We start from the raw sequence: 27,621 nt of genomic DNA on the forward strand, positions 1-27,621 counted from the left end.
ATAATGATCGAGTAGCTTCATCCTTGGGAGAGACTAATTCTCTCTCTCATCACAGTCTTTGTAGCTCTTCATCTAGGATGGTGGCTCTTTGTGGTTCCCTCCATCCATGTTGACATGTCTCCTGGTGCGATCATTGTTCATGTCTTGCTTCAGCAGCTGCATTGTTGACATTTCATGAGTGTGTCTTTCCTGCCACATCCAGAAGACACAGTATTTCTGGTCTTCTGCTCGGAAAGCCTTCTGTCTCCTTTTCCTTGAAGGTATCGTGGTTGACTTGTGGGAGCATCGGTGGCATTTGGACCCCCCCATAGTAGGTGTTCTCCGCATTTTGACTTGTGGTGTTCTTTAATGGTCTCCACCTGCTATTCAATGAAGCCTCTTCGAGGATTAAAAACTGCACCTACCTGTAGGTGTTGGATAAATGTTTAGAATGTAGTTAAGAGTTTTACTGGCTTAGGAAAAGTGGCTTCAGTTGGCTCTCCTCTCAGATCTTGTTAGGCTTGCATTCTTGGCTAGGTTTCCAGTATTGGGTGTCATTTTTCTCTTGTTGAATAAGACTTAAGTTCAATTAGACAGCTGTTGGTTACTACCAAAATGTAAGTGGCAGTGTTGTGCCTTTAGGGCTATCTTGTGTGTGGATCCTTGTTGCAGTTCACAAACATCACCACCCGTGGCGACCAGTAGTGCCATTGCGTGATTGTCCTCCCTTGATGTCTTGCACTCTGTCTCTTATTTTAGTATTGCAGATAATATTTCACTGGATTAATCTGAAAAATCTTTATTTCATATCTAGTGATTAGGGGTTAATAGTTGTTGCTTTAAATAAACAGCTATTAACAGCACCTTTCATGCCATTAGTTAGGATTTTCAGGTTGCACTGCAGAGAAGGCCAACCCATGTGTGAGCTTAACAGTGGTCTTGGCAGTTCATAACGTGGTTATTTCTGTACATTTTATGCATTTGGGATAATAATTGTGCAATCATCTCAATGATAAAAGTTTTTCTGAGATTTGCCAGCTATATTTCTTCATTTTCTGTGCTTCATTTACATGCGTTTTCCTCTGAGATGCACCTCTCAGAACACTCTTTCTTTAATTTATGCTCCGTTTAATCAGGTGAGAATCCTGCTTTGGTGCTGTGTATTTGCTATGATTACCTTCCCAGTCATTTCTCATTAGCCCACCACAGTGCTAAACAAATACTGTATTATGTTGAAGAGTCGGGGGCCACTGTCAGTTTAGGTGTCGTTCACTCCGTGCTGTGAAAGCCATTGCATGTATGTCCTCTAAAGGACAAGGCCGGGATGCAGAAATGACAAACATCTTCATAGAATTAAATATGTCAGCCTAGCAGACCTAATCACTAACGGCAATGGGACGCTGCTTCTATGGGCTTTGTAGATATAGCTACCCAGTGTGTTTATATGTATTGTGAATTTTAACTTATAGCTGGATACTCATAGTCCTAACAAGCATGGACCCCAGAATTGGAAAGCTTAGTTGATTTTCCCAGGGTCAGTTTTTATAGCTTGTCATTACAAAGGTCAGCCATCACCTAACCTAGTGATGTCAATGTAGATTCAAACACTCCACGTTTGTCTTTCCATAGCCTGAATTGGACTGTGCTAGTGATAGTTGCCTGTTTTGTTGTTTGCAGTATGACCACAAAGCTCAAGGAAGGCTGAAAAGAGAACAGAGAATCGACTCTAGGCTTCCTGTGCACTCTGATATCTTACAGAACTTTTCTGTGTTCATAAGCTGTACTAATTCTTTTGGAAAATTTGCTGAGGTACATAGGTGACGTTTCCTGAAAGGTTAGGCTTGGTCTTCTCTTTTCAGATCTTGTGGGCTTATCACGTATAGATGTCACACATTTTATATTATACAGATTTAGTTATATACACACTTTGTCCATGTACCTGTGGTTTTCCCCTCATGAGCATCACTTCAAGGAGTTTCATATTATCAGTTAAAACTTTAAGTCTTTAGAAGAAAACGGCTTTACTTGGTCATCATTACTTACTCTGCTTCGTGAGGGTTCATTTTTCCCAATGGTTTCTGTGTTTTTCACTTTGCTTTTATTTGGGTTGAGATTTATTATCATGCCTTTCACATACAGTTCCAAATACACCAGTCTCCAGAAGTAATGTCGTTAGGATCAGATGAACATATGGAACTGGAGATTGCTCTCTGTGTGGTGACACAGCTTTCTGAGTTCCTTGTCACTTTCTTTCCCACAGCCCTGCTGTGTGTAGCAGCAGGGGTTGCAGGCTAGAGTCCTTGGCAACCTTCAAGCTTGTTCCACATACTGTTGCAGAAAAACAGACAATTCGTCCTGGCCTGTGTGTTTTTAAGCCGGGTTTTACCAAGTCTTTTAATCAAGCCGAGCATTGTGGACCACATACGAGATATTGCGTGTGGAAATAGGAGCCAGTTAGGTCTTCGCCAGACACTTACTCCCATCTGTACTTTGCTAAGGACCTCGCATCATTTCTTCCCTGTCTCAGAAGGAAACTCAGTAGATTTTTAGTCATTTGTCATTTATGAAAATATTTTAAGAGTCTAGTTAATTTATCTCATACTGTGTATACAGTCGGTTAATATATAGAAATGCTTTGTGAGCTTCGTAAAGAGTTGTTAGTCAGCTACCAAGGTCATTGTTTTAATTTAATTTAATTTTTTATTGACTCTGTTTTTTGAGATAACATCTTCTTGTATAGTCTAGGTTGGCCTCAAAGTCATGATCTTCTAGCCTCAACCTTTGGAATCCTAGAGTGGGGTCACAGGCCTGAGCCCTCAAGCCCGACTCTTCCTTATGTACTTGTTTTATTAGAAAGTGTTGGAGCACTCACTTTGTACTTCATACTCTGTTGGGTACTGGGAAGGTAAAAATTCATTGACAGAGCTTGATGTTTCCTGAGGGAGAGCCTCACAATTGCTTCCAAGTGTGGTGCAGATGATGGAACTGCTTGGCAAAGCAGACTCTTACTACAGATAGTTCTCATGGGAAGGTCTTCTACAGCGCTTTGTGGAGAGATGGAGGGAGTGACTGTCGTTTGTTGGAGGTCTTGTTCCTATTGGTATCTGAGGTGTTAGGGGCAGGGAGGGGCATGAGCTAGTTACTGTGTTCATTGTTTTTTAAGTACACCATCCAGCTTGCTTTCTGAAAAAGAAAATGACAACTGTCTTGAAAAATTAAGATGTTGAAGAAGCTAAGTAACATGTTTACACAGAGTTATGCTGTGCTATAAACTAACGTTCAGGATAGTTTAAGAGAATTGAGATTTACCTTTCATGGTTGGAAAAATGAACATGTCCTTTTAGGCTGTTATTTAGAGAAATAATGTAATCTCTTCAGCAAAGTACATAGAGTGGAACAAGCATCTTTGACTGGTAGTTGCTGTTCAGAAGTCTGAAATGTTCTAAAATGGCCGTCACTGTGAGCTCTGTCAGTCTTCTGATGCCCCATTGTTCCTTGACCTTGGTGAAAAACAGAGCCATTTGTCTTTGCTTTGTACATGACATCTCCACTGATGTAGCTTGTGTCCAAATGTAGTTTCTGACTCCCACTGGGGGTAGGGTCAAAATGCTCTTGACACCCAGCCACCAGAGCATACTGCTAAGCTCAGCAGAAAGAGCCACGTGCTCTTTTTTTTTTTTAAACAACTTTATTTTACAAAACAAAGATAAATGTACAGATTTTAAACATTTTTGCTTAAAATTATACATTTTTGTCAGCACTTTTTTTCCGATTTTAACATAGTTTTTACATAAAACTATATGAATATATTTTTTAGTCAGTACTTGATTTTTTTCAAGGTTTGATAGTATGCCTTGAAAACTTAATAGTTACAATGAGCATAAAGTACATGTAAAACAAAATGTAACATGGAAATAGTTAAAGTTTTCTTGTTTTGTAAATATTTTGTTTTGTTTTGTTTTGTTTTCTTTATTTCTTGGACTTCATACAGTCTGTGAGTTGTTTCTGGGGGAGTGCAAGCCTCTGGGGTGAGCATCCCACTATCAGTGAAAGCATATTATGTCTGTTCTTTTGTGACTGGGTTATCTCACTCAGGATGATATTCTCTAGATGCAGCCATTTTCTTAAGAATTTGGTTAAGTCATTGTTTCTGGTGGCTGAGTAGTATTCCATTGTGTATATGTACCACAATTTTTGTATCCATTCATCTACTGAAGGACATCTGGGTTCTTTCCAGCTTCTGGCTATTATAAATAGAGCCGCTATGAACATTGTGGTGTATATATCTTTGTTGTGTATTAAAGTGTTTCTGGGGTATATGCCCAGAAGAGCCTCGTGCTCTAAGTGTGCTCCGAAAGTAATTGAGATGTGTTTATGGGGAATTAAAATCCAAAGTGTTCGGAGGCCACTTTGGAGCTTGCAGAAGGACTTTAGCCCAAATGTAAGGATGTGAGCAAAGCAAGAGACACAGCTATGTTAAGGGTGGTTAGACACAGGTCCTGCTGTGTTCCTCATTGGTAAACATTCCCGTACCCAACGGCAGCTGTCGAATGCAGTGTCGGCTACCACCTTACACTGTGCCTCTCGGCGTCTAGATGCTTTCTTCACGGTATCTCAGGCTTGGCAGCAATAAGTGCTCCTGGTTTCCATTCTGTGAAGCCGAGAAAGGGAGAGATGGAGGGAAAATTCTTCCTTCCTTTACAACAGCTTGACATTGAATAGCTGGAGACAGTAAATAGGTTCATCTAGAGAAGTCACACATTTTTATGTACGAATTTTTGGTGATTAATTTATTTAAATAAAGCATCCTAGAAAGCCAGCCGCAGATGCATGTCAATAAGTCAAGCTTCTTAGTTATCTGATGCTTCTGAGTTGGAATCGGGTACCTTTTCTATGTGTCTACATGGTAACCCTTTTGGGGGGATGAATGTTCTGTCCCAGGGACATAGCTTTAATTTGACTGTTTTTAAGGCATAATAATGTCCTTGGAAAGCAATATGAATTTTCAAGGGGCTAGAGTTAACCACAGTGAACCACTTTGATATATAAACAATGAATTGTGACATGTTTAGCTTTTTGTTGTTGTTGTTGTAAAGGGTAAGGACAGGGAAGGAATTGTAAAAATGAGCCTCTGCAAGTGAGTGACCTGTTCTTGGCCTGAAGCTGCTTAAATACAAGGACAAGAGCTCATGGGAAACCCATCTAACAAGTGTGGCTAGTCCCACAAGTCCTGATGAGTGAATCCAAATGCAGCTCTCCAGATTATTCCTTTATGCATCATAGCTTTGTTCTGTTAAGGACTAGTTTGTTTGTGTGTGTGTGTGTGTGTGTGTGTGTGTGTGTGTGTGTGTGTGTGTGTGTGTGTGTGAGAGAGAGAGAGAGAGAGAGACAGACAGACAGACAGACAGACAGACAGACAGAGCAGGGAGAGAACTCTGTGCTTCTGGCAAGCCAAGTGTGCACTGAGGTATACTTTGTGCCCATGTATTTTTTTTCATTTTCATAAATTTTCTAATGTCATTTAAAATGGATGAGTACCTGCATTATAAATTTCTCTTTAAAATGTCTAATTTGACAATATCAGGGAAACTGAATTTGGAAAGTATTAGTAAGTTTATAACACAGCATCTGTCTTGTGAGATTTTCTTTAAAAACAAAACATAGCATGAGTTTATGTTAATTGAACACTATTGCTGTTCAGAAGTGTATGACCTACAAAACCTATTACAACATGGTGCACACAGTAGGTGCATAACAAATACTAATTTGGTTTACCACAACAAGCATCTATAATTTTTTCCTAGTCTTCAATTTCCCCCCTTTGTATAAAAAATACATTGAAATAAAGTCAGGACTATTTATTCTCATTAAAGTACCAGAAGTATTTATAACAATAGCTTTTATTATTCTAGTCAGCATTAGCTTTTCTTGTTCGCTTGGTAAAATGCTCTTTACCTGGAACTAAAAGCCTGGGACTCTATCATAGTCCAAGACTTTGTGTTTAGTGGAGAGTGTAATTAGGGGAAATACTTAAGGGATTGTTGGTATATTGTTCTCTTAGCTCTTAAGCAATCCACATCGCTCTGAAAATTTTCTTTTTTCTTTCCTTCTCTCTGGCTGCTGCCCCAGGTCCGTTATTTTGCAAGAGTCTCTGGTGTCCACGAGTTTGAGTCTGACAGAGAGTCAATCAGCCTTGAGTGTGAAGCAAGAGTGGCCTCAGAGCTACAGGGTTTTTCCTCCACTTTCATCCAACCACAGCTCCCAGAATGGCGTGGACCTAGGGGACCTTCTTACCTTGCCTCCAGGCACGCCCGTGTCTGGCAACAGCATCTCTAACTCGTTGCCACCGTATCTTTTCGGCATGGAAAATAGTCACTCTCCTTACCCTAGTCCTCGGCATTCAGCAGCCAGGTCCCACTCTACCCGCTCCAAGAAGAGGGCGCTGTCCTTGTCCCCACTGTCTGATGGCATCGGGATTGACTTCAATACGATCATCCGCACTTCACCCACATCCTTGGTTGCCTACATCAATGGATCAAGAGCCTCCCCGGCCAACATGTCCCCACAGTCAGAGGTCTATGGGCATTTCCTGGGTGTTCGTGGGAGCTGCATCCCCCAGTCTTGTGCAGTGTCCAGCGGGCAGAAAGGCATGCTGGTTGCCAGTGGAGGGCATACGCTGCCGGGCTTTGGAGAGGATGGTCAACTGGAGTACGAACGCATGCAGCAGCTGGAGCATGGTGGCCTGCAGCCCGGACCTGTAAACAACATGGTGTTGCAGCCCAGCCTACAGGGCCATGATGGACAGACAGCCAACATGCTCAAAACAGAGCGCCTGGAGGAGTTCCCTGCCGGTGCCTTGGACCTACCCTCTGCTCCGCCTCTCCCTCTTCCCCCACCTCAAGGCCCTCCACCCCCATACCATGCCCATCCACACCTTCATCACCCAGAGCTCCTGCCTCACACCCAATCGCTGTCCCTGGCCCAGGCTGGCCTGGAAGAAGATGGGGAGATGGAAGACTCAGGGGGTAAGCACAGCTGTCGTTGGATAGACTGTAGTGCCCTTTATGACCAGCAGGAGGAGCTGGTGAGGCACATCGAGAAGGTCCACATAGACCAGCGCAAGGGGGAAGACTTCACGTGCTTCTGGACTGGCTGCCCTAGAAGATACAAACCTTTCAACGCACGGTATAAACTGCTGATCCACATGAGGGTCCACTCCGGGGAGAAGCCCAACAAGTGTACGGTAAGTTGGAGTTCCCGAGGTCCTGGGCCATCTTTCCTGAAGGTCCAGCTTACTTCCATACACGCGTTTTATTAAACTAGGACCAAGAAGACAGGTAAGAATTTCTTTTTCTGTCGTGTTTGAATGTGTGGTGGTCAAGGTACCTGTTTAGGTTTCTCGCCTCTTCCTCTAGCTGGTGCAAGGGAAAGGGTTCTTTGATGGTGGCTGCTTGTTTCTCTTCCATTCTAGCTCAAGCCCCACACCGCTGAGGTGGTGGAGGCCTGTTTTAGTCTGGGATTGTGGGAAAAGCACAGACTCGGTGTTTTCTTGACTACATTGCTATTCAAGTGCAGGGAACCATTCACTGAGCCCCAGCTAGCTCCCACCCTCCTTTTCCAAAGTAAATATTCAGTTTTTTTTTTTTTAAACCTCTGAAAATTTAGGCAAGGCTTAGGGTCTGTGAGCACGACTGACATTTAAGAAAGGAATTCTTTACTCAGGAACTTGACTGTTGAGATTGTTCCAGTATACACCTAATGCTAGTACATTCTAGGGTAGTGAGACTCGTTAATGATTTACAGTCAGCAAGGTAACACCAGGGGGGCAGGACCTCACTGGATCTCGCCTAATTTTGGGGAAGAGGGATTTTGTGGAAAAGCATAAAGCATGGGTTGAGATGATTGTGTGTCTTCGGTGTTGAGGCACACGGGTGTGCTGTGTCTCCTGCCTTCCTCCTTCCCGGCACTGACCCTGCAACCCTGATTCTGTTTCTTGGCAAACCTGACTGGTTTTGAATAATTTGATTCGTAAATACTTTCGCACCTCCCAGAAACCCTCAGGGCTTACAAACAGGACGTGATCTCCAGGATCACAGAGATAGCTTTGCACAGTCTGAGAGGGCTCGGAGAGGGAGAGGGAGGAAGAGGGCCGAACACAAGTGTACATGTGTTTTCTATTAGTGTGGATGGCCAGGAATAGTTCTGCAGAGTTAGAACTGAGAATTTTGTCTGCTCCTCGATACTGAGCGTTCTGTAGATCAGAGATAATCGAAGAACATGAACCAGTTTGGGAAGGGACGGGTTTGACCGAGATCCTTCCCACCAGGGTCACCTCTGTAGTTGGGATACAAAGCATGCAGACTGTGTTGACAGGTGACTGCAGACCGGCCAAGCTCTTATTCATGCAAAAGCATGCCGTGCAGGTACGAGCTGGGATGCAGGAGGCAGAAGCACTTTCTCCATGTGCAGCGGGTGTTTCCCACAGAACTGGAAGGCTTCTTGGTGGAATGAAATTGCACCTCTTGTCATTACATTGTGCCCATGGTGTGAGTTTTTTTTTTCCCCCTTAAGGAAAGCCTGAAGCTGATGCTGTGTGAGAGTACCAGGTTCTACGAGTGAAAACAACAGTTTCACTCCAGTAGGCCAAACCGTACTCTTGTCAGAAGGGTTCTGTGTTGAACAAGCACTGAAGGCAATCCTACTTACTGTGGAACGCAGGAGTCCGCAGCAAGCGAGACAAACACCCGGTCTCTGAAGGAAAAGTTCAGCCTCTTAGTTCTGAGTAACCCGGCTGAAAATAGTTCACTGGATTTGGCTTTATTGACACCAACTTTAAAGTTAGAATTACATCAAAAATACTTTCTTTTGCATTGCCAAATTAATTTTTATGCAAAGAAACTTCTCCATTTTCACCTCTGGTCCCAGAGTTTTCAGAGACACAGAAGTTTTGCAGAGTTGACTTTTGCTAAAGCGCACAATGAATATTAAACATAGATCATTGAGGGAAAGAACAGCCGAGCAGCAAGCATCCTCGGGACTGCCCGGCTGTTCGCGGTGCCGTTCAGGATGGGTGGATGCTGACTGCGCTCTCCTAATCTGCCCTCTCTTCATTCGTACAACTCGCATAGCTAATCCAATAGTGCAGTAAAACTGGAATCGCAAACCACTCACACACTACGTGCAAATCCTTTTAAGACAAAGCAAAGGTTCTTGGGGGTTCCTGATGATGTTTTTAACAGGAAAACATCATTTCTGTGTCAGCATACGCATCATGAACCTTTTATCCTCTGAAGACTGTTAATGTTGCTGCAAGTCATGTGCTTGATATGCGAGGCTGTAGACCTGGCAGTGAGCAGGCTTGCGGTAGAGGCTTGGCGGATGTCTCAAATGGTATTCTTGGACAAGAAGGCATTGCGCTTAAAGGGCTCGGACATCAGCAGTGTGCATCTTTTTGCCCTTTGCAAAGGGAATTTGCACAAACTCATGGGATCCAGGCCCACAGAGCTTCCAACAGGGAAGTGTTTCATTACACCGCGTTCTTAAGGTAGCTCCCTCAAAGCCAGACGCGTGCCAGGTAAAGTGCCCATGCTCTTTCCGAAAAGTGGTCTTCGGTTTTTGTGGTGGCTACAGAACCTAGGAGTAGTTTGAATTTTAAGAGCCAGCCTGTTCGTTTCATGTATGTCTGATTTCTATTTCTCCTCTATGGGTGACATTCAGATTAGTCATCGTTTTTCACCTATGGGATTATTTAACCAAAAAATGGAATGGTGACCCATATGTGTTTGGTGGCTATGACAAAAAGCAACACAAAGTGCCTCTGGAAATTAGGGTAAAAGGAGGGTGTGTCGGGGCCAAGGCCTGCTTCATAGTTAGAGGCTACTGTGGACTCCTCCCCTGATGCCAAGTTACCTTTGCTCCACGGGAGAATGCATTTTATCAATCATTGCTAACACCGTGAGGCTGCAGACTAACCCGGAACCTCAAATCACTTCTGTGTTCCTAAGGGGATAACATAAAGCGTCTCAAACTATCAAAGTATACAAACCATTCCTAAAGGTTCCTATAGCAGTGGTTCCAAAGGCTTTCACCCTTCGGGGGTCTCTTGGCTGTTGAGCTAAAGGGTGGCCAGGGGCCAGGTGTGTTTTTCCAGGAGGGAATTGAAGTATATTCTGATTGACAGGAGAAGCCTGTTCTCTGAGTGCTCAGGCTGAGAAGCAGCCTGGTCCATGAACAGGGGCCCAGGTTCTGTTTAGGACCAGAACCCCCTGGCCTCTTTCCCTGCACAATTGAAGGCAGTTGTGCTGGGACGTTAGGGAGTGTTAAGGAGGGATCAGAGGCGATGTGGGTTGCCACTTACGTTTTGCTTATTTTTTCTGGATGAATTTAATCCAATAGTAAAAATGAATTTTGCAAAACTTTTATCCACCCAAAAATTTTCATGAAAATGTCACTGACCAAAGATAGTTTTAAATTTTGTATGAATTGACTCATTTCTCCACAGGCATTTTCCCTGGCAAAATCCAGCGTATTTACTTTGGCTTGGAGATCGGGCAGTTTGCTTTTTAAGTAACATTGGATTATGAGCACAAGAAAATAAATACAGAGCTGGGACCATGTCCCCAATACTATTTTATGGCCTGAAGTATGGTCGTGGGCCAACTTTGGGCATAAAAGATATTTCTTGAGGGAAAGTAAATCCGTTGTAAACTTTTTATCCGTCTGTACAACCATTATTTTGTTACTTTTGATAAGATTTGGAATTGATTTGATTACCATAATTTTATGACCAGAGAGGGCCTTAGGAAAATATTATTAACTGTAATTATTATTTTATACCTCAAAACCTTTATATAGGCAGCAATATGTAATTTAGCATAGTACCAAGTATTGATTAGAGTATGGAGAATGTCGTGTGTGTGTGTGTGTGTGTGTGTGTTTGTGTGTGTGTGTGTGTGTGTGTGTGTGTGTGTTTGTGTGTGTGTGTGTATGTGTGTGTGTATGTTTTCTAGAAAAATAAGTTGGTATAACCATCTTGGAGAGCATTTTGGAAATGGAGAGCAAGTTTGAAAATGGGTCTATCCAATAGAACCATGTCTAGGTGTCTTCCTTAGAGACTCCTGCATGGGGCAGTATGGGAACTGGGATGAGATTCATATTGCATATGTGGTTTTATTTATATAAAAGTGTAATTAACTCTACTTCCACAGACAAGGCACACCGATTTGCTATGGTTTATTCCTAGGTAATACTATGAAAGAGTTTAAAATTAGTGAAATACACGGCACGTGGTAAATTTTACAAAATAAAATTGAGTAGAATGCTATGTGCAAAATGTGGTATAATCCAATTTATGTACATTGAAACCCGCAAAAATTAAAAGGATTTTTAGATAAACAGTTATGTGGCCAAGCAAATCCTTTGGGCAGAGGAATCAATAATTTTAGAGTAGTGAATATTTCTAGAGGGGAAATAAATATGCAGAAATAAGATGTGCAGATTTGCCTCGTTTTTCTGAGACGGGCTGAAGTATGGGGAAAACTCAATGTTTGCCTCATTTCCTGGTGGTGATACAGGTGCTGCTGGGGCAGCTTAGGTGTCCCCTCTCTACTGCTTGAAACGTTTTAGAACTCCCTTGTGTTTGTCCCAGGACAGTAGAGAATTGATTAGCACACCCTCCAGTGTTTTGCCACATGTACCATTTTTCAGCTGAGAACAAAGCTGAAGAAAATTGATTTTTTTTTGCAAGCTTATTGTTTAGCGTCTCCTCACTTAGGATCTTCGGGGCAGCCTAACTTTGCTGACATTGACTCACTAGATGCTTTTCAGAGCCCCAGTACCTGGCTTCTACTCCAGAGTCTGGGGTACAATAGGCTTGGGTAGAGTAGGCGTTTCTAATGGGTAGCCATGCCTGAGAATCGGGGCTCTCCCAGCTTCTAAGTTCTGACTCTGAGCTGTGGTTAGATGAGACCTTCCCATGTGACGCCAGCTCCAGTTTGGAGAGGCTGTGTTTAGTGATGAGCATATTCTCATTTAAATTATTACGTGATGATGACCAGGGTAGACTCACTTTTCTTAGAATACCACACATAGAGGTAAGAAATGAAGGGTCAGAGTGACCCAGGGTGGTGGCAGTAGCTTTGCAAATGGGTGTCCATCGTACTCACAGGTTGACTGTTCTCTGTCAGCAGTTCAAGGTTGAGGTGGGACTCATCTTGTGCTACAGGTAAATCTCTGTCATCTTCCTGCCTTCCTAACAGTGACACTGAGAGGTTGATCATGTATTTCCCACTTATAAAGGAGAAAGTAGATTATTTCCTCAATCCTTTAGTTCAAAATAAAACCCTTTCTATCTTCAAAACAGTTCTGATGTCATGGGCATTTCTGAAAAGATGGGGTGTTAAAAAAAAATACTGGATTTTTTTTTTTTTTTGTAAAATCTGCTTGATACGATTAAATAAATAAAATTAACATTAATATCCTCTTTGTCTCTTGAGGCTGAAATACCATCAGTAAAACATCTGGTAAAGATCAGAGACTCTGACTTCCAAGTCGTTTCCCACAGGGCACCAGTTTGTCAAGAAGCAGGCACAAACTCAGATAATTTCAAACAGTACAATCAAATCTCGAGATTCTTTTTTCTAGTGATGTTTTTTAGATATGAGGGAAGTACAAACATACTTATCTATTTATATGCATATTCAACATAGATGTTACCATAATCTACAAGTTCGTGAGAAGAGGTAACAGGGAAACCACAGAGGTTACCATCAGATGGGGAATTGCCCACCGTCTGTATGGCGTCTGTCAAATCAGATTTCACATTCCAAGACTGGAGACCTGCCATTTGGTAGTGGTTTAATTTGATTTCTCTGTAGAGAGCGTTTAATCCACTTTACCTGGGGAGCTGACCTTTCTTGAACTTTGCTCTGAAAATAAATTCATAACAGAGCTCAGAAAATGTTTTGAAGAGAATCATGGTTTAAATTTATTTTTCTGTGATTCTGAGATAATAAAAAATAATAGATAATGAGTGTCTCTAAGAGGTTAATATTTGAGGATCCATTTTCATTAAACAAGATCATTAACTAGTTGATAGTTAATGTTCCTTTTAGTTCACGTTTATTTTCTGGTTCATCTCTAATTTTATGCCCTGAAATAACATTTTTAAAATTAGAATTATGCAAATCTTTCCACAAATGATTAGATTACTGGAGTATATGTCAAACATTTTGAGCTTTTTTTTTCATGTATAATTTCACAAATGTATTTTTCTTAGTTCTTTTAGACTGCAACAGTGTGGAAAAGCTATTGGCAATTTATTAGAAAGGTCTTTAGTGACCTTTGGAAAAGTTTTTAATTACCTCTTTTTTGAGTGGTCATGTTGACATATTTAAGTCCAGATAGAATTTGATCCTGTAGAATAAAAGAACATACTTGTCCTTCAGATTCTAGACCAAATGACTTGTAAACGTATTTTTTTTCTATTCAGCTCATAGTTCCTGTAACAATCATTGACTCAAAGCTTCTAGGCAATCGTAAGACAATGGATGTGTTGACCCTGGACAGTAGATGTGTGTCTGGCAAACCCAGAACCAGGACCAGACATGCTTGATTTCACATTTAACTGTGCACAGTCAGGTGGCCTTTTCATGTATGAATGCCATGACGCCTAAATAGCTGTCATTAGTCACATAGACTGGGGTGAGAAGAAAGTGGAGTGAAGCCTACCTTATCAGATAGCGAAGCCTGCCTTATCTGATAGCACCGTGTTTGTATTTTATTTCCTTGGGTCATAGACATGCATGTCAGTAGGAAGAACAGCTAATTCTTTAGGAAAATGTTAAGGACATTTTAAAGATGATTAGTTTGAGAAACGATTTAGAAGCTAGAAGGTATGAAGACTGGGCAGTATGCTGAGTAATGCGTCTTTGTCCTATTTCATTGGAATGTTATTGTAAGCCAAGGTATGGAAACATTCTTCATGTAGCAGCTGTACCTCCATGAGTATTCCCTTTCTTACCTGATCGCTGAATGCATATTATGAGCTATACCATACCAGATCAACACATGAGATACTCCCTTCTGGAATTCACCATCTAGGGATGGCCCACAAGTCTATGTCAAATATAAAGCAGGGGCTGTGAATGACACTTTCCTTGGGAAGTTGGCAAAGGCTTCCGGTTCTGCCTCGACTGCCTTTTCAAGGGAGGCTGGTGTTTTGAGAGGAGAGTCCGTATCCTGTAGAGAAAGGAAGGAAGCCATTTAAGTGGAGGTGCCACATGATACCATTAAAGGAAATGACCTCTAAAAAGTTGGATGGATCTAGATACTTGGTAAGAGCAGTGTCGAAGGCTGTAAGGACCCCCAAAGGATGTCTTGTCCAGTCGGGACATTATTACCATTTGGACCATTCAAGCCCAGTTAGTATAAATAGAAATCTAGTTAATAAAAGCAAAAGCCCAAGCACGATCTTCACAGAGGAAGCAACACTGTTTTTGGTGCGTGTGAAATGAACCATCGACTCCAGCCATTTCCACCGTCTCCTTAGGCTTACAGTTTAATTCTTTACTACAGTCAGCCTATGGGCTGGGCTTAGTTGGCAATGCAGGTTTTGCACAAATTTGAGCTGCCAGTGGAGATCCTGAGTACTCACATAAACTCCTGGGTGTGGTGGTGTATTCCTCTTACAGAGGGATTCCTGCAGCTCATCTTGATCTCCAGATTCAGTGAACAAGACCCTGTCCTACAATATATGAGAGAATTGAGCAAGACACGCCATGTCTAACTCTGGCTTGTGCATAACACAGCACCTTCTTGTGTACGTGCACACACACAATATATCCGTTGGTGACACACTTTTTTTTTCCTTGCCCTGTGAGCAGCTAGTGAGTCACTTGAGTGGGTACAAGCAAAAGCTTTTTGTTGTGGACTTTGAAGATAAATAATTAAAAATCTGGGCAGGCCTCGAGAAGGAGACCCAGACTGTTTAATCAATTATGTAAAATGATTAACATGTGGACAGAGGCCATGAACATTATCCCGTGCACGAGTAGCTTTCCTGTAGTTAAATATTTCCTTTAATAATCTGTAAAGGGTCTGGAGCACTGTTAAACAAAGCTGTGGCCTGATGCTCATTATCCTAGGCTCATCGGCCGCCCAGACTTCTTCAGATACTGCTGAGGTTCATTTTGGATAGTTCTGTTTCTCCAGCTCACACTAATTAATAGGGAACAGAACTAAATGCTTAAGATGTTCTGTGGGAAGAAAAAAGAAGTAAATCAATTATTCCCGATATGACTCTTTTTTTCCTAGTGAGCCTTTCAGGCCCTAGGACCACAGTAGATCACAGCCCTCTGTAGATTTCTTCCTGGAGCTGCACTTGCTTCATTTTCCTTCTTGGTTGGGTTACTCAAGGCCAGGTCATTTGGCTATGGCGGGTCGCAGGCGTTAGGATGCTTCCTGTGGGTCATGTGGTCCTAGATCCTTACTCTTAGAAGTAAGGACAGCTTCTCAGGATTATCATTCAGAACACTGAACTTAAAATGTTTGTTGGATGGTATTTCACTGGGAACCCAGACTTCGCAGTTTGTCCCCCAGAAGTATCGCTGCTATGCTGAGTTCTCCTTGGCCATGGCCTCTTCACTCCATTCCCAGTCAGTATGCCGTTTGTCAGCACATGGTTAGATGGCAGTCACTAGGTAATTTGTAAAGAAGGGGAAATGGAGGACTCTGCTGTATAAAACAAGCAAACCAGCCTAAAGTAGAAATGTATTCTCATTTTCATGCAGGGTGGCTCCGTCTGAGGGAGGCTCTGAGTCATTTCAAGACCCCCTTTCCCGGGTCCCTCGTTTGTACTCTGCACATAGTTGAAGTATACTTCACGGAATAATGGGAAGATAAATCCATGCGTAGAACATCAAGTGACTGAGAAAAGTTTCAGAGTGTTGGTCTTTCCAGAGGCAACTGAGTTTTGATAAGGAAGGAAGGACACACGAACCCTCTTCCTTGACCCTAAAATTCCTCCAGAGAGATGGAGGGGAAAGAGAATGATTGTGCTGTGAGCTGTCAGGTTAATTTAATCCTCAGAGCACTTCTTAAAAATAACCGGCGAGTTCTGAGACCCTGAATCTATTTCTTCAGCTTTGATTCCATTTACCATGTGCCTATGTCCTACTAAAGCTCAATAATTAATATGTAGGTAACCTCAAAACACACACACACACTTGCACACACATGCACACAGCAAACAAAGCACATGAAACTTAGCTGATAAATACATTGGTGATGTGCATGTCTGCAATCCTAGTACTTCTGAGGCTGCTGCAGAAGGTTGGGGAGTAAGAGGCCAGTTTGGGAGAGGTCATGGGGGAGGGGAGGAGAGAGGTTCAGATCACCCTTAGGCAGTGATTTGAAAAGGCAAAAGTTATGAGGAGGATTGTGGTAAAATATATGATGGTCTCATACAGTCATGGACAGTTTCAGATCTCTGGCTTGGTATAATAAAAGCTTATTTTCCAGGTTATAATAAAGTGCTTTGCAGTTGTAACTCAGGATCCTTCAGTATGAGTGCAGCAACCTGAGCCTACTACGGAGATTTTAATGATGGTCATTAGCAAATACCGCTCAAAGTGGTGCGTTTCTTCCTTCATGTCATTGTGCAGGACTCAGTCACGGGGCGCATAACTGCAAGGGAGGCTGGGAGTGCGGTCTTCCAGAAAACCTGGTAGTATTGATGGTGAATATCAGGTCATGGGGCCAAAGCACCCCTCATTTCCTCTTCCTGTGCAGGCCTTTTCTGACCTCTTAAAGAGAAAAGGCACTTTCATTATTTTATTCTCTTGTATCTGAGCTTTCTGTGAGGGTGTCGACCACATCTCATCATACTGTTTGGTTTGTCTGTTTGTTTTTAAGGGAATTTTTATCAGTGCTAGCCCTGAAATCTTGCTTTTGAATTTGCTGAGTCTTTCCCAGCCCACCCGTCTTTTCCCCCATTTTGACTTTCCAAAGATTCCATTGGCATACAATCACCAGCACTGGGAAGATCTCCTTATCTTCAGTGGATTACTCTGCTCTGTTTTCCCCTGCCTTATCCAAATTACACGTTCTCGGTGCATGATTTGTGGTTGATCATCGTCTTCTCACCCCTGGGGCTGTGTGGTGTTTTCTTGTCCAACGCACACTTACCCTTTGGAAATATGTGGTCATTATCGAGGGCAAAGTCACAGATGAATCACCAAGACATTCAGTATCGAGCGAAGAAATTTGGGTATTATAGCTACTCTGCCAAGGCCCTAAAGTACAACATTTCCTATCTGTTCATAAAGTACCCTGTTTGATACACACAGTGGGGTCATAAATGTTCTTATGTTGTTTAAACACTTGCTTTCAGTCATGAACTGGCTTATACTCAAAGAAAGAATGGCAGTGTACCTCTATGGGCACTCTTGGTTCATTTCCATCAATATATTCAAACAAAACGAAATTGTCTGACTATAACATGTCCTTTAGTGTGTTTAAACTTGCAAAATTATACCTACAGATGACCAATTGTAAACATCACACAAAAAAACAGGCCTGGTTCAAGGCCTATCTCAGTGTTCTGCTGACATTCACACTTCTTAGAAATGTTTAAAGTGTTTTAGGAAAATGGAGCTTGGCAAACAGGCTTATCGGCAATAAAAAAATTCATTGATTCTAATTAAGAGGCGTCACGTATGCACAAACAAAGCTTCTTTTGTGTGATGGAAAGCCAACCTGCTCGCTCAGATGCATGGAGGGCTTCCCAGTGGCTTTAGATAATCGTGCTGACAAAGTTTCAGGGCCCTGACCTTTTGGCCCATCTCAAGTGATTCAGCTGTACTTGTCGAAACTTGTCTAAGGTGTTAGTGGGAGGTGTGCTGGATGCAGTTTGTAAAAGCACAGTGGCAAAGTAAACTCTGTTTCTGAAAGCCTAGAGCTACATCTTGAACAGAGGTAGGGAAGCACTGGCGTTTGTGGGGCAAAGTCCCGAGTGTATTGAAGCTGTTTCCTCCTGGTAGCAAGCATTTCCCATAGCAGCCTAGTGTGCTGACCCACTGCTGGTGAGGATTCCAGCGTCTCCGGCTGTCTGGGTCAGCCTGATCCTGTTCCATTGTGTGTTCCTGGAAGGTCAAATTTAGATTGTGACCCAGATTTTATGCTGTGTCCACAGAATGGGGTCTTTATGACGGAACCAGTCAAGGAAGGCACTGTACAATCCAAGCAAATAATGGAGAAATCACTCTAATTGCTTACTCGATTGAGGTGTTAAATCAAAATCAACAACTGTGCCACCCGCACTTTCCTTGAATTCAGAACTTAAGAAAAAAATGAATTTCTGGACCATAGGGTCAAGAACATAGATCTTGGTGAATCAATGGGCAATTTAGTTCTGAATTAAGAGTACATATTGACCATTTGTACTGTCAATGATTTATTTTCAAAGACTTCCATAAAAGGTATTTCTAGTTGCCTGATTGTATATTTCCTACAAAGATTGCCTTGCTAATTACCATCAGTGAGTAATAGGGATTGCCAAAAGACAAACAAACAAAAAATACATTGTATCCCAAAGTAATGGTACTGCCAAGTGTCTTGATTGGCTCCTGCATCTTATCAAACAGCTGTGCCTGGGAGTGAAATTCTGAAGTTGAATTCTCTCTTAACTGAGATTAGAATAGGCTTAATTGAAATCGTCTGCAATGGGGTCCAGTTTCAAACTCTTAAATACAGAATTCATGCCTTTCTTACATAGAACAAAGCATTCTACTGACCGTAACTAAGTCACATGGCTTTGTTTCCTCCTTCACTTTTACAAAGGAGCGTGTGATCCACAATTCAAAAGCAGAAAGGAAACACAAAGAAAACTGTGATCATGTGTGTGTGTGTGTGGGGGGGGTGGAAGCAAAAAGCACTTGTATAATTGCTTCTCTTAAGTATCTTAAATATTTAAATATCTGGTGTATGTAATGGCAAATTGTTCATCTAATTATAGGTATGCATGCCCTCTGTGGTCTCAGAAAGTGACCCTTAGATGCAGAATAGAATAAAGGCTCTACTCATTGTCTTCTTCACTCATGCGTGGAGCAAGAATTTCTGCCAGTCACTCTCTGAACAGTGGGGATAGAATAGACAGAATGGAGCCAACCTCAAGCTCTCCCTCTTTTTTGAATGTACACTGTAAAGAGGGAGGGAGAGAGCAACATAGATAGAAAGAGAACACAGTTCCACCTTGAGGGGAGGGATTTTGCCCGTGTGTAGTAGATGAATGAAGGTGTGGCTGGAAAAGATTGGACACAAGGAACAGAGACAGAGTTAGGGGAACACTTTGAGGACCAGACTGCTGAGGGCCTTGTAGAGCCAGATAAAGATGGTTTTCTGTAAAAAAATGTTAGGATCTGATTTGTCCTGTAATCTCTGCCTGCTGTGTAGAAAGTACATTGAGGAAGACAAAGAAGTCAGTGTTAGGGTCCACACCTTCAGGAGTGCGGTTACAGCAGTCTCTGTCTCTCTGTTGTCTTATTTATGTCTAACAGAAAGTAGGAGACATCTGAACATACAGTTAGGTACCACAGGGTTTTACAAAAGTTGGCCATGGGTTGTGTGAGCTGGAAATATCACTGGAAATATCAGAGGTGAGTCTCAGCTTTAGCTTACATATCTGAAAGCCCGGGCGTTCCCCTTAACTGATGTTGAGATGGTTCTGGTAGAGTTGTGGAGGGCAAAGTTTGGGTTTGGACTCGTTAAGGAGTCATTTAGACATTTAGATGGTGAGTCTGGACATCAGTAAAGTCTTGGCTGCCATGATGTGGGAGTCACCTATGTGTGGTTAGTATTTAAAGTTAGGAGACTGGCTGAACTGATTTCTAGTGATGAATTTGTCTCTGTTCTTTTTTATAGCAGGCTCTGAACGAAACAAGTCAGAGAGAAAGGGATTTCTTGTTACCACATACCTTGGAGATGCTTTGCCCGGGGCTGTTGTGTTCTCTAACCCCACCTTGTCTCTAAGTCCATCTAGGAGAGTTTTGAGGGGTGAATGAGAAAAGAAGAGTTTGGAATGAAGTGGTTCTCAGTCTTCTAGACTAGGAGGCCCACAGACAAAGCAAGGGCTACATGTCTAAAGTAAGTCATTCATCATGGTCTTCGGTTCTTGGAATTGGAGGATATATGGGTTAGTTCCTCTAGTAGTACCTACTGTGCAAGCAGTAATACCTCATGCTGTCATCAGAATGGCAAGGAATCCAGAATCGGATGTGTTGAGGATATTTTAACCAGTTTTGTTTTTAATCTTCCTGAGAGTTAAATTCCAGGATGATGCGTTTTAATGAATCGATCTTGGTGAATTTCAGGGTGTTGTGTTCTAGAATGGGTGTTTTCAGTTACCTTACTGGCTAGTCTTCCAGTGGGTGTACTGATGAGAGCCCATGTAGGACTGTGACACACTATTGTCTAAGTATTTAGGACAGATTTTTGTGTTGCTTTTCACAGAACCTGTGAAATCTGAGGAAATTATATTAGCTTTAAGGTCATCTCATTTTGTTTCTTCTCACTGTGGACACAGCTTAATGAAGATCCTTTTGTGTACCATGCGTTGGATTTGTTTACTGTGCAGTGTGACACAGAGAGAACAGGACCTTGCATTCTTGCTTTTCAGAAGTTTACGATGTGCCCGTGTATGGCAGTAAACGTGGCTGGCTCCAGCGGGATGACTCTTTTGTTTGATTGTTATGTCATGCCTGCATCCAAAGAAAGGCTAAAGCTCTTGTGTTGTTTTCTTTTAATATTTATTTTCCCCCTGTGCTGCCTCCTCATCTCCCTCCACCTTCCCAGCACCAACTCATCCCTTTGTCTTTTCTCTCTCTGCAAAGCTCTGGAGAGGCTAGCACGGAAGAAAACGGAGGTTGCAGAAGTACTTAAGAGCACTGTTTCCCATTGGGGACAGTGAAGGAAAGAATATTCGGTGCTTCAGCACAGTGGAGTACAGTTTTAAGTTTATATTTTAGGGAGTTCAGGTGTATATGGGGACTGATTTATACTTTGTTTTAGGGTAGATGATCTAACTAGTTGGGTCAGGGCACATCTGATTTGGGCATATAGACTAGTCAATTTTTGTTGAAAATGGACCCTCTTGGGTATCAGAGACCATTTAGTGTTGCAGTAAATATTAAAAAATAGATCGGATTTAACTCTTTACTGGCCCTGAGGTCTCACTCAGGCCCGGTTTTAGTTCAGAGTCCCGTGCTCCTCTGGTGCCTAGTCCAAGCTGCCATCACGGACCAACTTGTCTCCACAACTCCCTTCTCTTGGCAGTTTATTTACCGCCTGTTTTCTGCCTGTGTACCGGGGTATTTCTGTACCACAAAACCCCACACAAACACAACTCTACAGCCTAATAGCTTTTCATACAGGTTTATATGTTAAACTCTCAATCCACAAACCCTCTACACAACAAGATTGCATCAAATAGCCAAAGATACAAACTGCCCTTCATATAAGATGCTAGACCTATAAAATCCTTAATGTTCATAGCTTTTAACACCAATAAATATCATCTGGGTCTAGCTGGTTCTTGGGAAGCACCATGTTGCCACGATTTTCCCCTTCAGCCTTCCACTCCTCTGATCTCTTCTGCTCTCTCCTCTTCTTTCACCCCACCCAGTCACTGGCTTTTTTTCATTTTACTAATTAAAATGGGAAGACTCCATTGGAGTGACTGGCCAGCCCTTCTTGGGGGAAGTGGAATTAACATTAAAATACTAACAGCTTCAGGACAACCTACAATTTACCTATGTCCTGTCCACTAGATACCCTTCTATAACAGATGTCACGTAAACATATATATAGGCTTTTCTATATGCTGGTGGTATGCATTGCCTCCCATTGAAAACACTACATCAGGGAAGACTGAATCAGACGAATGTATTCATGTAGACATAGACCTGATGCTTGGAAATCCCACCCAGTGCCTGAAATGCAAAATACTTGTCTTAAAAATCCAATCTCCCTTGACTGTGAAATGATAACTTTCCCCACTTCCTTGCCTTATTAAGGACCTTGACCTATATAACATCTGAGGACTAGCTGCAGGACATAATCATTCATCCTTCCAGGGTTGTGTAAGGAAGACATTGTCTACCATTTCAAGAACCCATTGACAGTGCTGTTCCTTTTCGTAGGAAGTGTTGAGGTCAGTGGAGGCTCGAGTCCCTGTCCTAGAACAATGACTATATCTAGAATTACCCTTCTTTTCTTTCGTTTTCTTCTTCTCTCTCTCTCTCTCTCTCTCTCTCTCTCTCTCTCTCTCTCTCTCTCTCTCTCTTTTGTAGTGTGGGGGTTGAACTCATGATGTTATATGCAGGTACTTTGCCACCGAGAATCATCCTCAGGCATAGATTTTGTTTCTAAAAGTGCTCACAGGCATAAATATTGCTATATTTGAAAGCCAGCATGTATCTTTGTATGTATCTTAGATGACAACAACTATTATCAGCTTTTGAACACTCACAGAGAAACCATAATTTTCTGAAAATGTTCAGAACTTAGAAACCCGAATTGGCAAGTTTATTGCATATGTCTGTGATTGTCCTGTTTCTTGGTTCTGGAAATGAAGGGCCTAGTTAATGCTTCCTTCTGGAGCAACTCAGAGAAATGGGCCACTTTTGGAGCCTACAGCTTTCTTGTGTATAATGAATAGTTCATTAGTTGGGAAGGGATTTCTTCTACTGTGATCTATCTCTACTCCAAAAAGTTAAACAGGACTTTCAGTCTACTACCATGTCAAAGCTAATAATTCTTGCAAAATTAAACACTTCAATCAAGCTTAGTGTAAGCAATTTAACAAACAGCCCCTCCCATCATAATCAGAAACACAGTAGCATAATTATCAGTAGTTAACATTTATTACTCTTTTAATAATAATTCCTAATAAGAATTCCTAACTTCAATGATTGTTTAGCTAACTTGCTTCACATAGCAGACTCCAGGTAAGACTAGCTTTTGAAACAATTGGTAATAATCGGGCACATTGACATACAAGAACAGTTGAGACAGCTTATACAGAACAATGAACATCCTATTCTCCCCGTGACAGAAGAGAACTGAATGACAACAGCTGTATTAGGAACTTTTCTTGGGACATGAGAGAAAAACAGAGTTCGTGGTCTGGGACAGACTGTTGGGAAGTCCTGATCTGCCCTAGATAGTCCCATACATAATTCATGTCTTAGGTTTACAGCCCGGCCCAGGCACACATCACCTCCTTTTCACAATGGTCCTTCCAGCAAAGGAAGCTGGTGGGAAAGTTTGTTTTAATTTTAAAAATCAGGAGCACCTCTTGGGATATTTTTTTTTCTTAAATTTACCAGCTAAAAAGTATTGGACCCTGAACCAGGACCCAGTGTTGTATTTTTCAACCAGGGTCTTTTCCAGACAACCTCCCATAGAGTTACAGTGAGACATAGGTCACCGAATTCTATTTCCAGCTGCTTCCATCATCCGCATTGGAGCTCCCCCACCCCCACCCCCAAGAAAGGCCTACAGTATTGCATGAATTTGAGGGAAGCATTTATCTTGCATTCCCACAGGTGGTGTGAACTAGAGGCCCTGCAGGGGGCACAGTTCCTAAGACCCATGGAGCTCCATCCAGGGGAGACCATTTCTTTGCCAGTGCTGAGTAAAATGACTCTCTGTGCTGGAAACTCACTAGACCTGGCCCAACCTCAAATACTATATAACTTTTTACTGATGCTTATAGAAATAGCTGCTCAGCCCTACTAAAGGAAGAGGACAGGTTTCCTCTGGCTTGACAGTGTTGGTTAAAGGAAGACCTCAGCATTCAACATCTATTTCATCTTGTTTACAGCAATGGGGCCATGGGAGTATGTCCTCCGTTTCCTTGTGTTACTGTAGAAAAATTTATTTATACCTAAGGAAAACCTTTTATATTCCTGCATTGTATTGCCACCTTAAAAAAAGATATTCTCTAATTATGCAGGTATTTAAAAAAATACTCTTGTTATTGCATACTTCCATTAAAAATGGAACTTGAACAAAATTCTCTGCTAGACTGTCTCATGTTCCAGAAGTTATCGGTCTTCTTGCCACAGTTGATTAATTTTGTACCCTCAGAATTTATGTGAGAGGTTGAATGAAGTGTAGCATTCCAGCCCACCCGGGAACAAGGCTGAGTAAACATGAACAGGTATGAGCTGCTGGTGTGAGCCTTGTCTTCTCATACAGCCCCATCTCCTCCCACCTCTGTCTCAGCAACTCTGTTACCAATATGGACCAGAAGGAAAGTTAAGTAAAATTATACTAAGGCTTTTTTTCATCAAGCATAGTTTTTCAAAACGTTTCTTCTGACATACATTATTCTTTTCTTGCAAATCCAATATAGAAGGGAGAGTGAGCAGTCTAATTGTTTGTACTTTACAGACTGATAAACTGAGGCTCAGCAAATTTCTATGAGGAACTTGCTTTAGTTAAGAAATTGTGTGTTTGATGACATGCTATAAATAACATTACCGTTTGCACTCAAAATTTGAGGAAGTTAAAGGTATAAATGAAATTAAAGCAGTTTAAATTCCCTGTGAAGTAAGATTAATACATGTATATAATGCTGACCTTATTTTACATATATTTTTATGTATATTTATAGGGAATAATTTTATGTCCTACAAAATATGAACCCAAACCAATTGAGTATAAAACAATGTCGTAGAAAGTCAATCTCAGGGCTGGAGAGATGACTCAGTGGTTAAGAGCACTGGCTGCTCTTCCAGAGGTCCTGAGTTCAATTCCCAATAACCACATGGTGGCTCACAACCAACTGTAATGGGATCTGATGTCCTTTTCTGGTGTGTCTGAATACAACAACCGTGTACGTACATAAAAACAATTCTTAAGAGTCAGTCTCCACCATTTGGTGAAATTCTGTTGCTTAGTTGAATTGTGTGTCCTAAAAAAAGATACATTGATATCCTTACTTCCAGTACCTCATAATGTCACATTTTGGAACACATTGTCTTTTCCAGATAGAATCGGATCCAAATGAGTTCACTAATGTAGCAGCTGTGTGAAGCAGAGATAGATGTGCTCTAGGACAATGACATGGAGAGATAGAGGTTGCTTGACCAAGTGGGGATGAAGGCAGAGAAGTATCTGTCGATCAAAGATGCCCAGAAGCACTGGTCATGGTGCCTCATGTTGACTGACAACAGGGTAGAAACATACTATTGCAAGGCAGAGGCACAGAACAAGTTTTCCCTCACAGCCTGCACATCTACACCTTTAATTTGGGCTTTGACTCTAAGAACTGCAATGCAGTAAATTTTCTTATTGTAAGCTCATTCAGCATGTGAAGCTTTACAGAGCACTAGTAAAAAAATAATGCAGTAGTTTTTTTCCCCCACCCCAAGGGAATACATTCCAAGATAGTCTAGTGGATGCCTGAAGTATGTTGGGCAGTGTCAAATTCTGTCCATCCTATGCCTTTCCCTATAGACATGTGCAGAGGACAAATTTCATTTCATGCATTAAATATAGTAAGGGATTAATGAAGACACACTAAACGAGGACAACCTAAAAGAATATATTGTAATAAAAGTCTTAAGAATGTTTTTTGTCTCAGATAGAGAACCGTGTCAAAAAGAGAGCTATTGAACTCTATTTGGCTGGTTCATTGTGACAGTGTGACATAACCCAGTGTCTATCTGATGAAGAAGAGGAGGATGGTGTAATCACTGTGCCCTCGTGTCAGGCTAGTCCTACAGTGTGTCGGAAGAAGCAGGGCTGAGCCGTGCTCACCTCAGTTGACTGGGAAAACTGAAGCTGTGGGAGATGAAAGCATGGACTGTGGAGACTGCTGCTTCTGCTTTCTCCACCCCGTTCTCCTGGCCTCTCCCAAGCTCATTCAGGTGCTGCAACAGCAGAAACAGTATTGCAGGCTTCTGGCCTTAGTCTCAACGGCAGCAGAAGCCACCAAGATGTTTTCAGGGAAGGAAGTGACCAAACCTAGGTAAATGGTAGATTGTTGTGCAGAACATGGATCTTGCAAACACAGTACAAACAAAAGCAGAGGCCTAGCACTTTTGTCCAGTAGATCGATAGCATCACATAGGATGTAGCAAGCTGAACCTACACCTGTCCCTTGATGCCCCAGATGTCAGGATACAGTCTCATCTGTAACCCCTCCTTAGACTGTAGGTCAGAGTAGGGTGAGCTAAACGTCTACTCGGGACAAGTTCTGATCTGCTGAACATCAGATGTTCAGGTGGTCTTAAAGTGTGGAGTCTGCAAAGTCAACCCCCTCAAAGTTGCAGATTAGCCCCTTCTGACATGGACATGCTGAGTTTTACATGGGAGTTTTCTAATGCTTTTGGCAGTGTGTGAATGCTAATCTGAGGGACGTGAGTGGATGAGCTTAGAGAAAAACGATTTCATGAGTCTGTCTGCATTTAAGTCATGATCCCTGGAATTTTGTCTCCCAATTTTGGTTGTAACTCTTAACTATACAAAGGAAATAAAAAGATGAAGGCCGATGCCTGAGAATCACTGTGCTAGCGTATTTAAATAAATCAAGAGAACAGATTGGATTTAGAGCTGCGTAGACGTTCTAAGACCATGTCTTACAGGTTACCGTTGGAAGAAAGGGAACACTACAGAGGCCTCAGTTCCCATGCATTTTCTCTCTCTCAGGGGAATTCATTTACTGGGTTTGGCAGCCAGTTGGGCTGTATTGCTTTGCTCCGAGGTTGAGGGTTGGTTGATGTGGTGATGTGTTCCATGTCTGTCACACTGCGTATTGATCTTAACGTCAGTAGTGTTCCTTTTCTGCCTTTTACCTTCCAACCCTCCATTCATTATTCCCAGTGCTCCCTCTTTGTCCCTGTTAGTCATTCTTGTCACAGAGACACAGGTCATTAGGAATATCCCGAGGTCAGTGGAATGGCGTGGCTCTGTGTTGCTGCAGAGTCTGAAAGGTAGTCAGTACCCAGCAATGTGTTAAGGGGTTAGCAGCGGAGTACAAGTGCATTACTGTGTTTGGAATATGGGGTCCTCCCCAGCATCAGCGAGAAACAGGGGGCTGAGATAATGATCTTTGTTTTTATTTTTATGTTTCTGACCTGCAGAAGCTGCTCTTTAATTATTCAGAGCCCTCTTGGGTGGCAGAATACATGGGCCTTTCAAATGTGAGACCTGGCTTTTCAAGAGTTAGGAACCATTTCTGACACATACAGACAGTAAGGACAGTACAGCAAGCACCTAAGGAAGCCAGTGGAACGGACGGGAGCCGAGGAATGACAGATGTATGACAAAACTCATGCTTTACACTTGGAAGTATGAGTGTGTGTCTCCCTTAACTGAGTGGTGAATTTGATAACTGTGATTTAGTGTATGCTGTGTCCAGGTTCCATTGGGGTCTTGAGACACCATCCTGATAAAATGCTCATGTTGACCACAGTCAGTACACAAAGAGAAGATCATATTGATGACCTTGATCACGGTGCTGCACAATCACCAACAGCAGCATAAGTATATACTTACGTAAATGCTTCCTTCCTTCAGTCCCACCATAAACGGGAAGCTAGAGAAGGTGGCCGTAGCATGCCTCTTCATCTATCTGCC

The 27,621-nt window shown here is 42.1% G+C and overlaps 1 protein-coding gene across 1 annotated transcript in view; it reads left to right on the top strand.

Moving 5' to 3' along the window:
* GLIS3 (GLIS family zinc finger 3) overlaps positions 1-27,621 on the top strand; it is a gene marked incomplete at both ends in the record, with an annotated part of 400,740 nt that overhangs the window by 124,412 nt on the left and 248,707 nt on the right. Inside the window, one exon of the mRNA XM_080912067.1 lies at positions 6,109-7,222. Coding sequence (XP_080768193.1) covers positions 6,109-7,222 — 1,114 coding nt within the window. The remainder of the gene's footprint in view (positions 1-6,108; positions 7,223-27,621) is intronic.

The sequence above is a fragment of the Micromys minutus genome (assembly GCF_963924665.1).
Source record: "Micromys minutus genome assembly, chromosome: 2".
NCBI classification, from domain to species: Eukaryota; Metazoa; Chordata; class Mammalia; order Rodentia; family Muridae; genus Micromys; species Micromys minutus.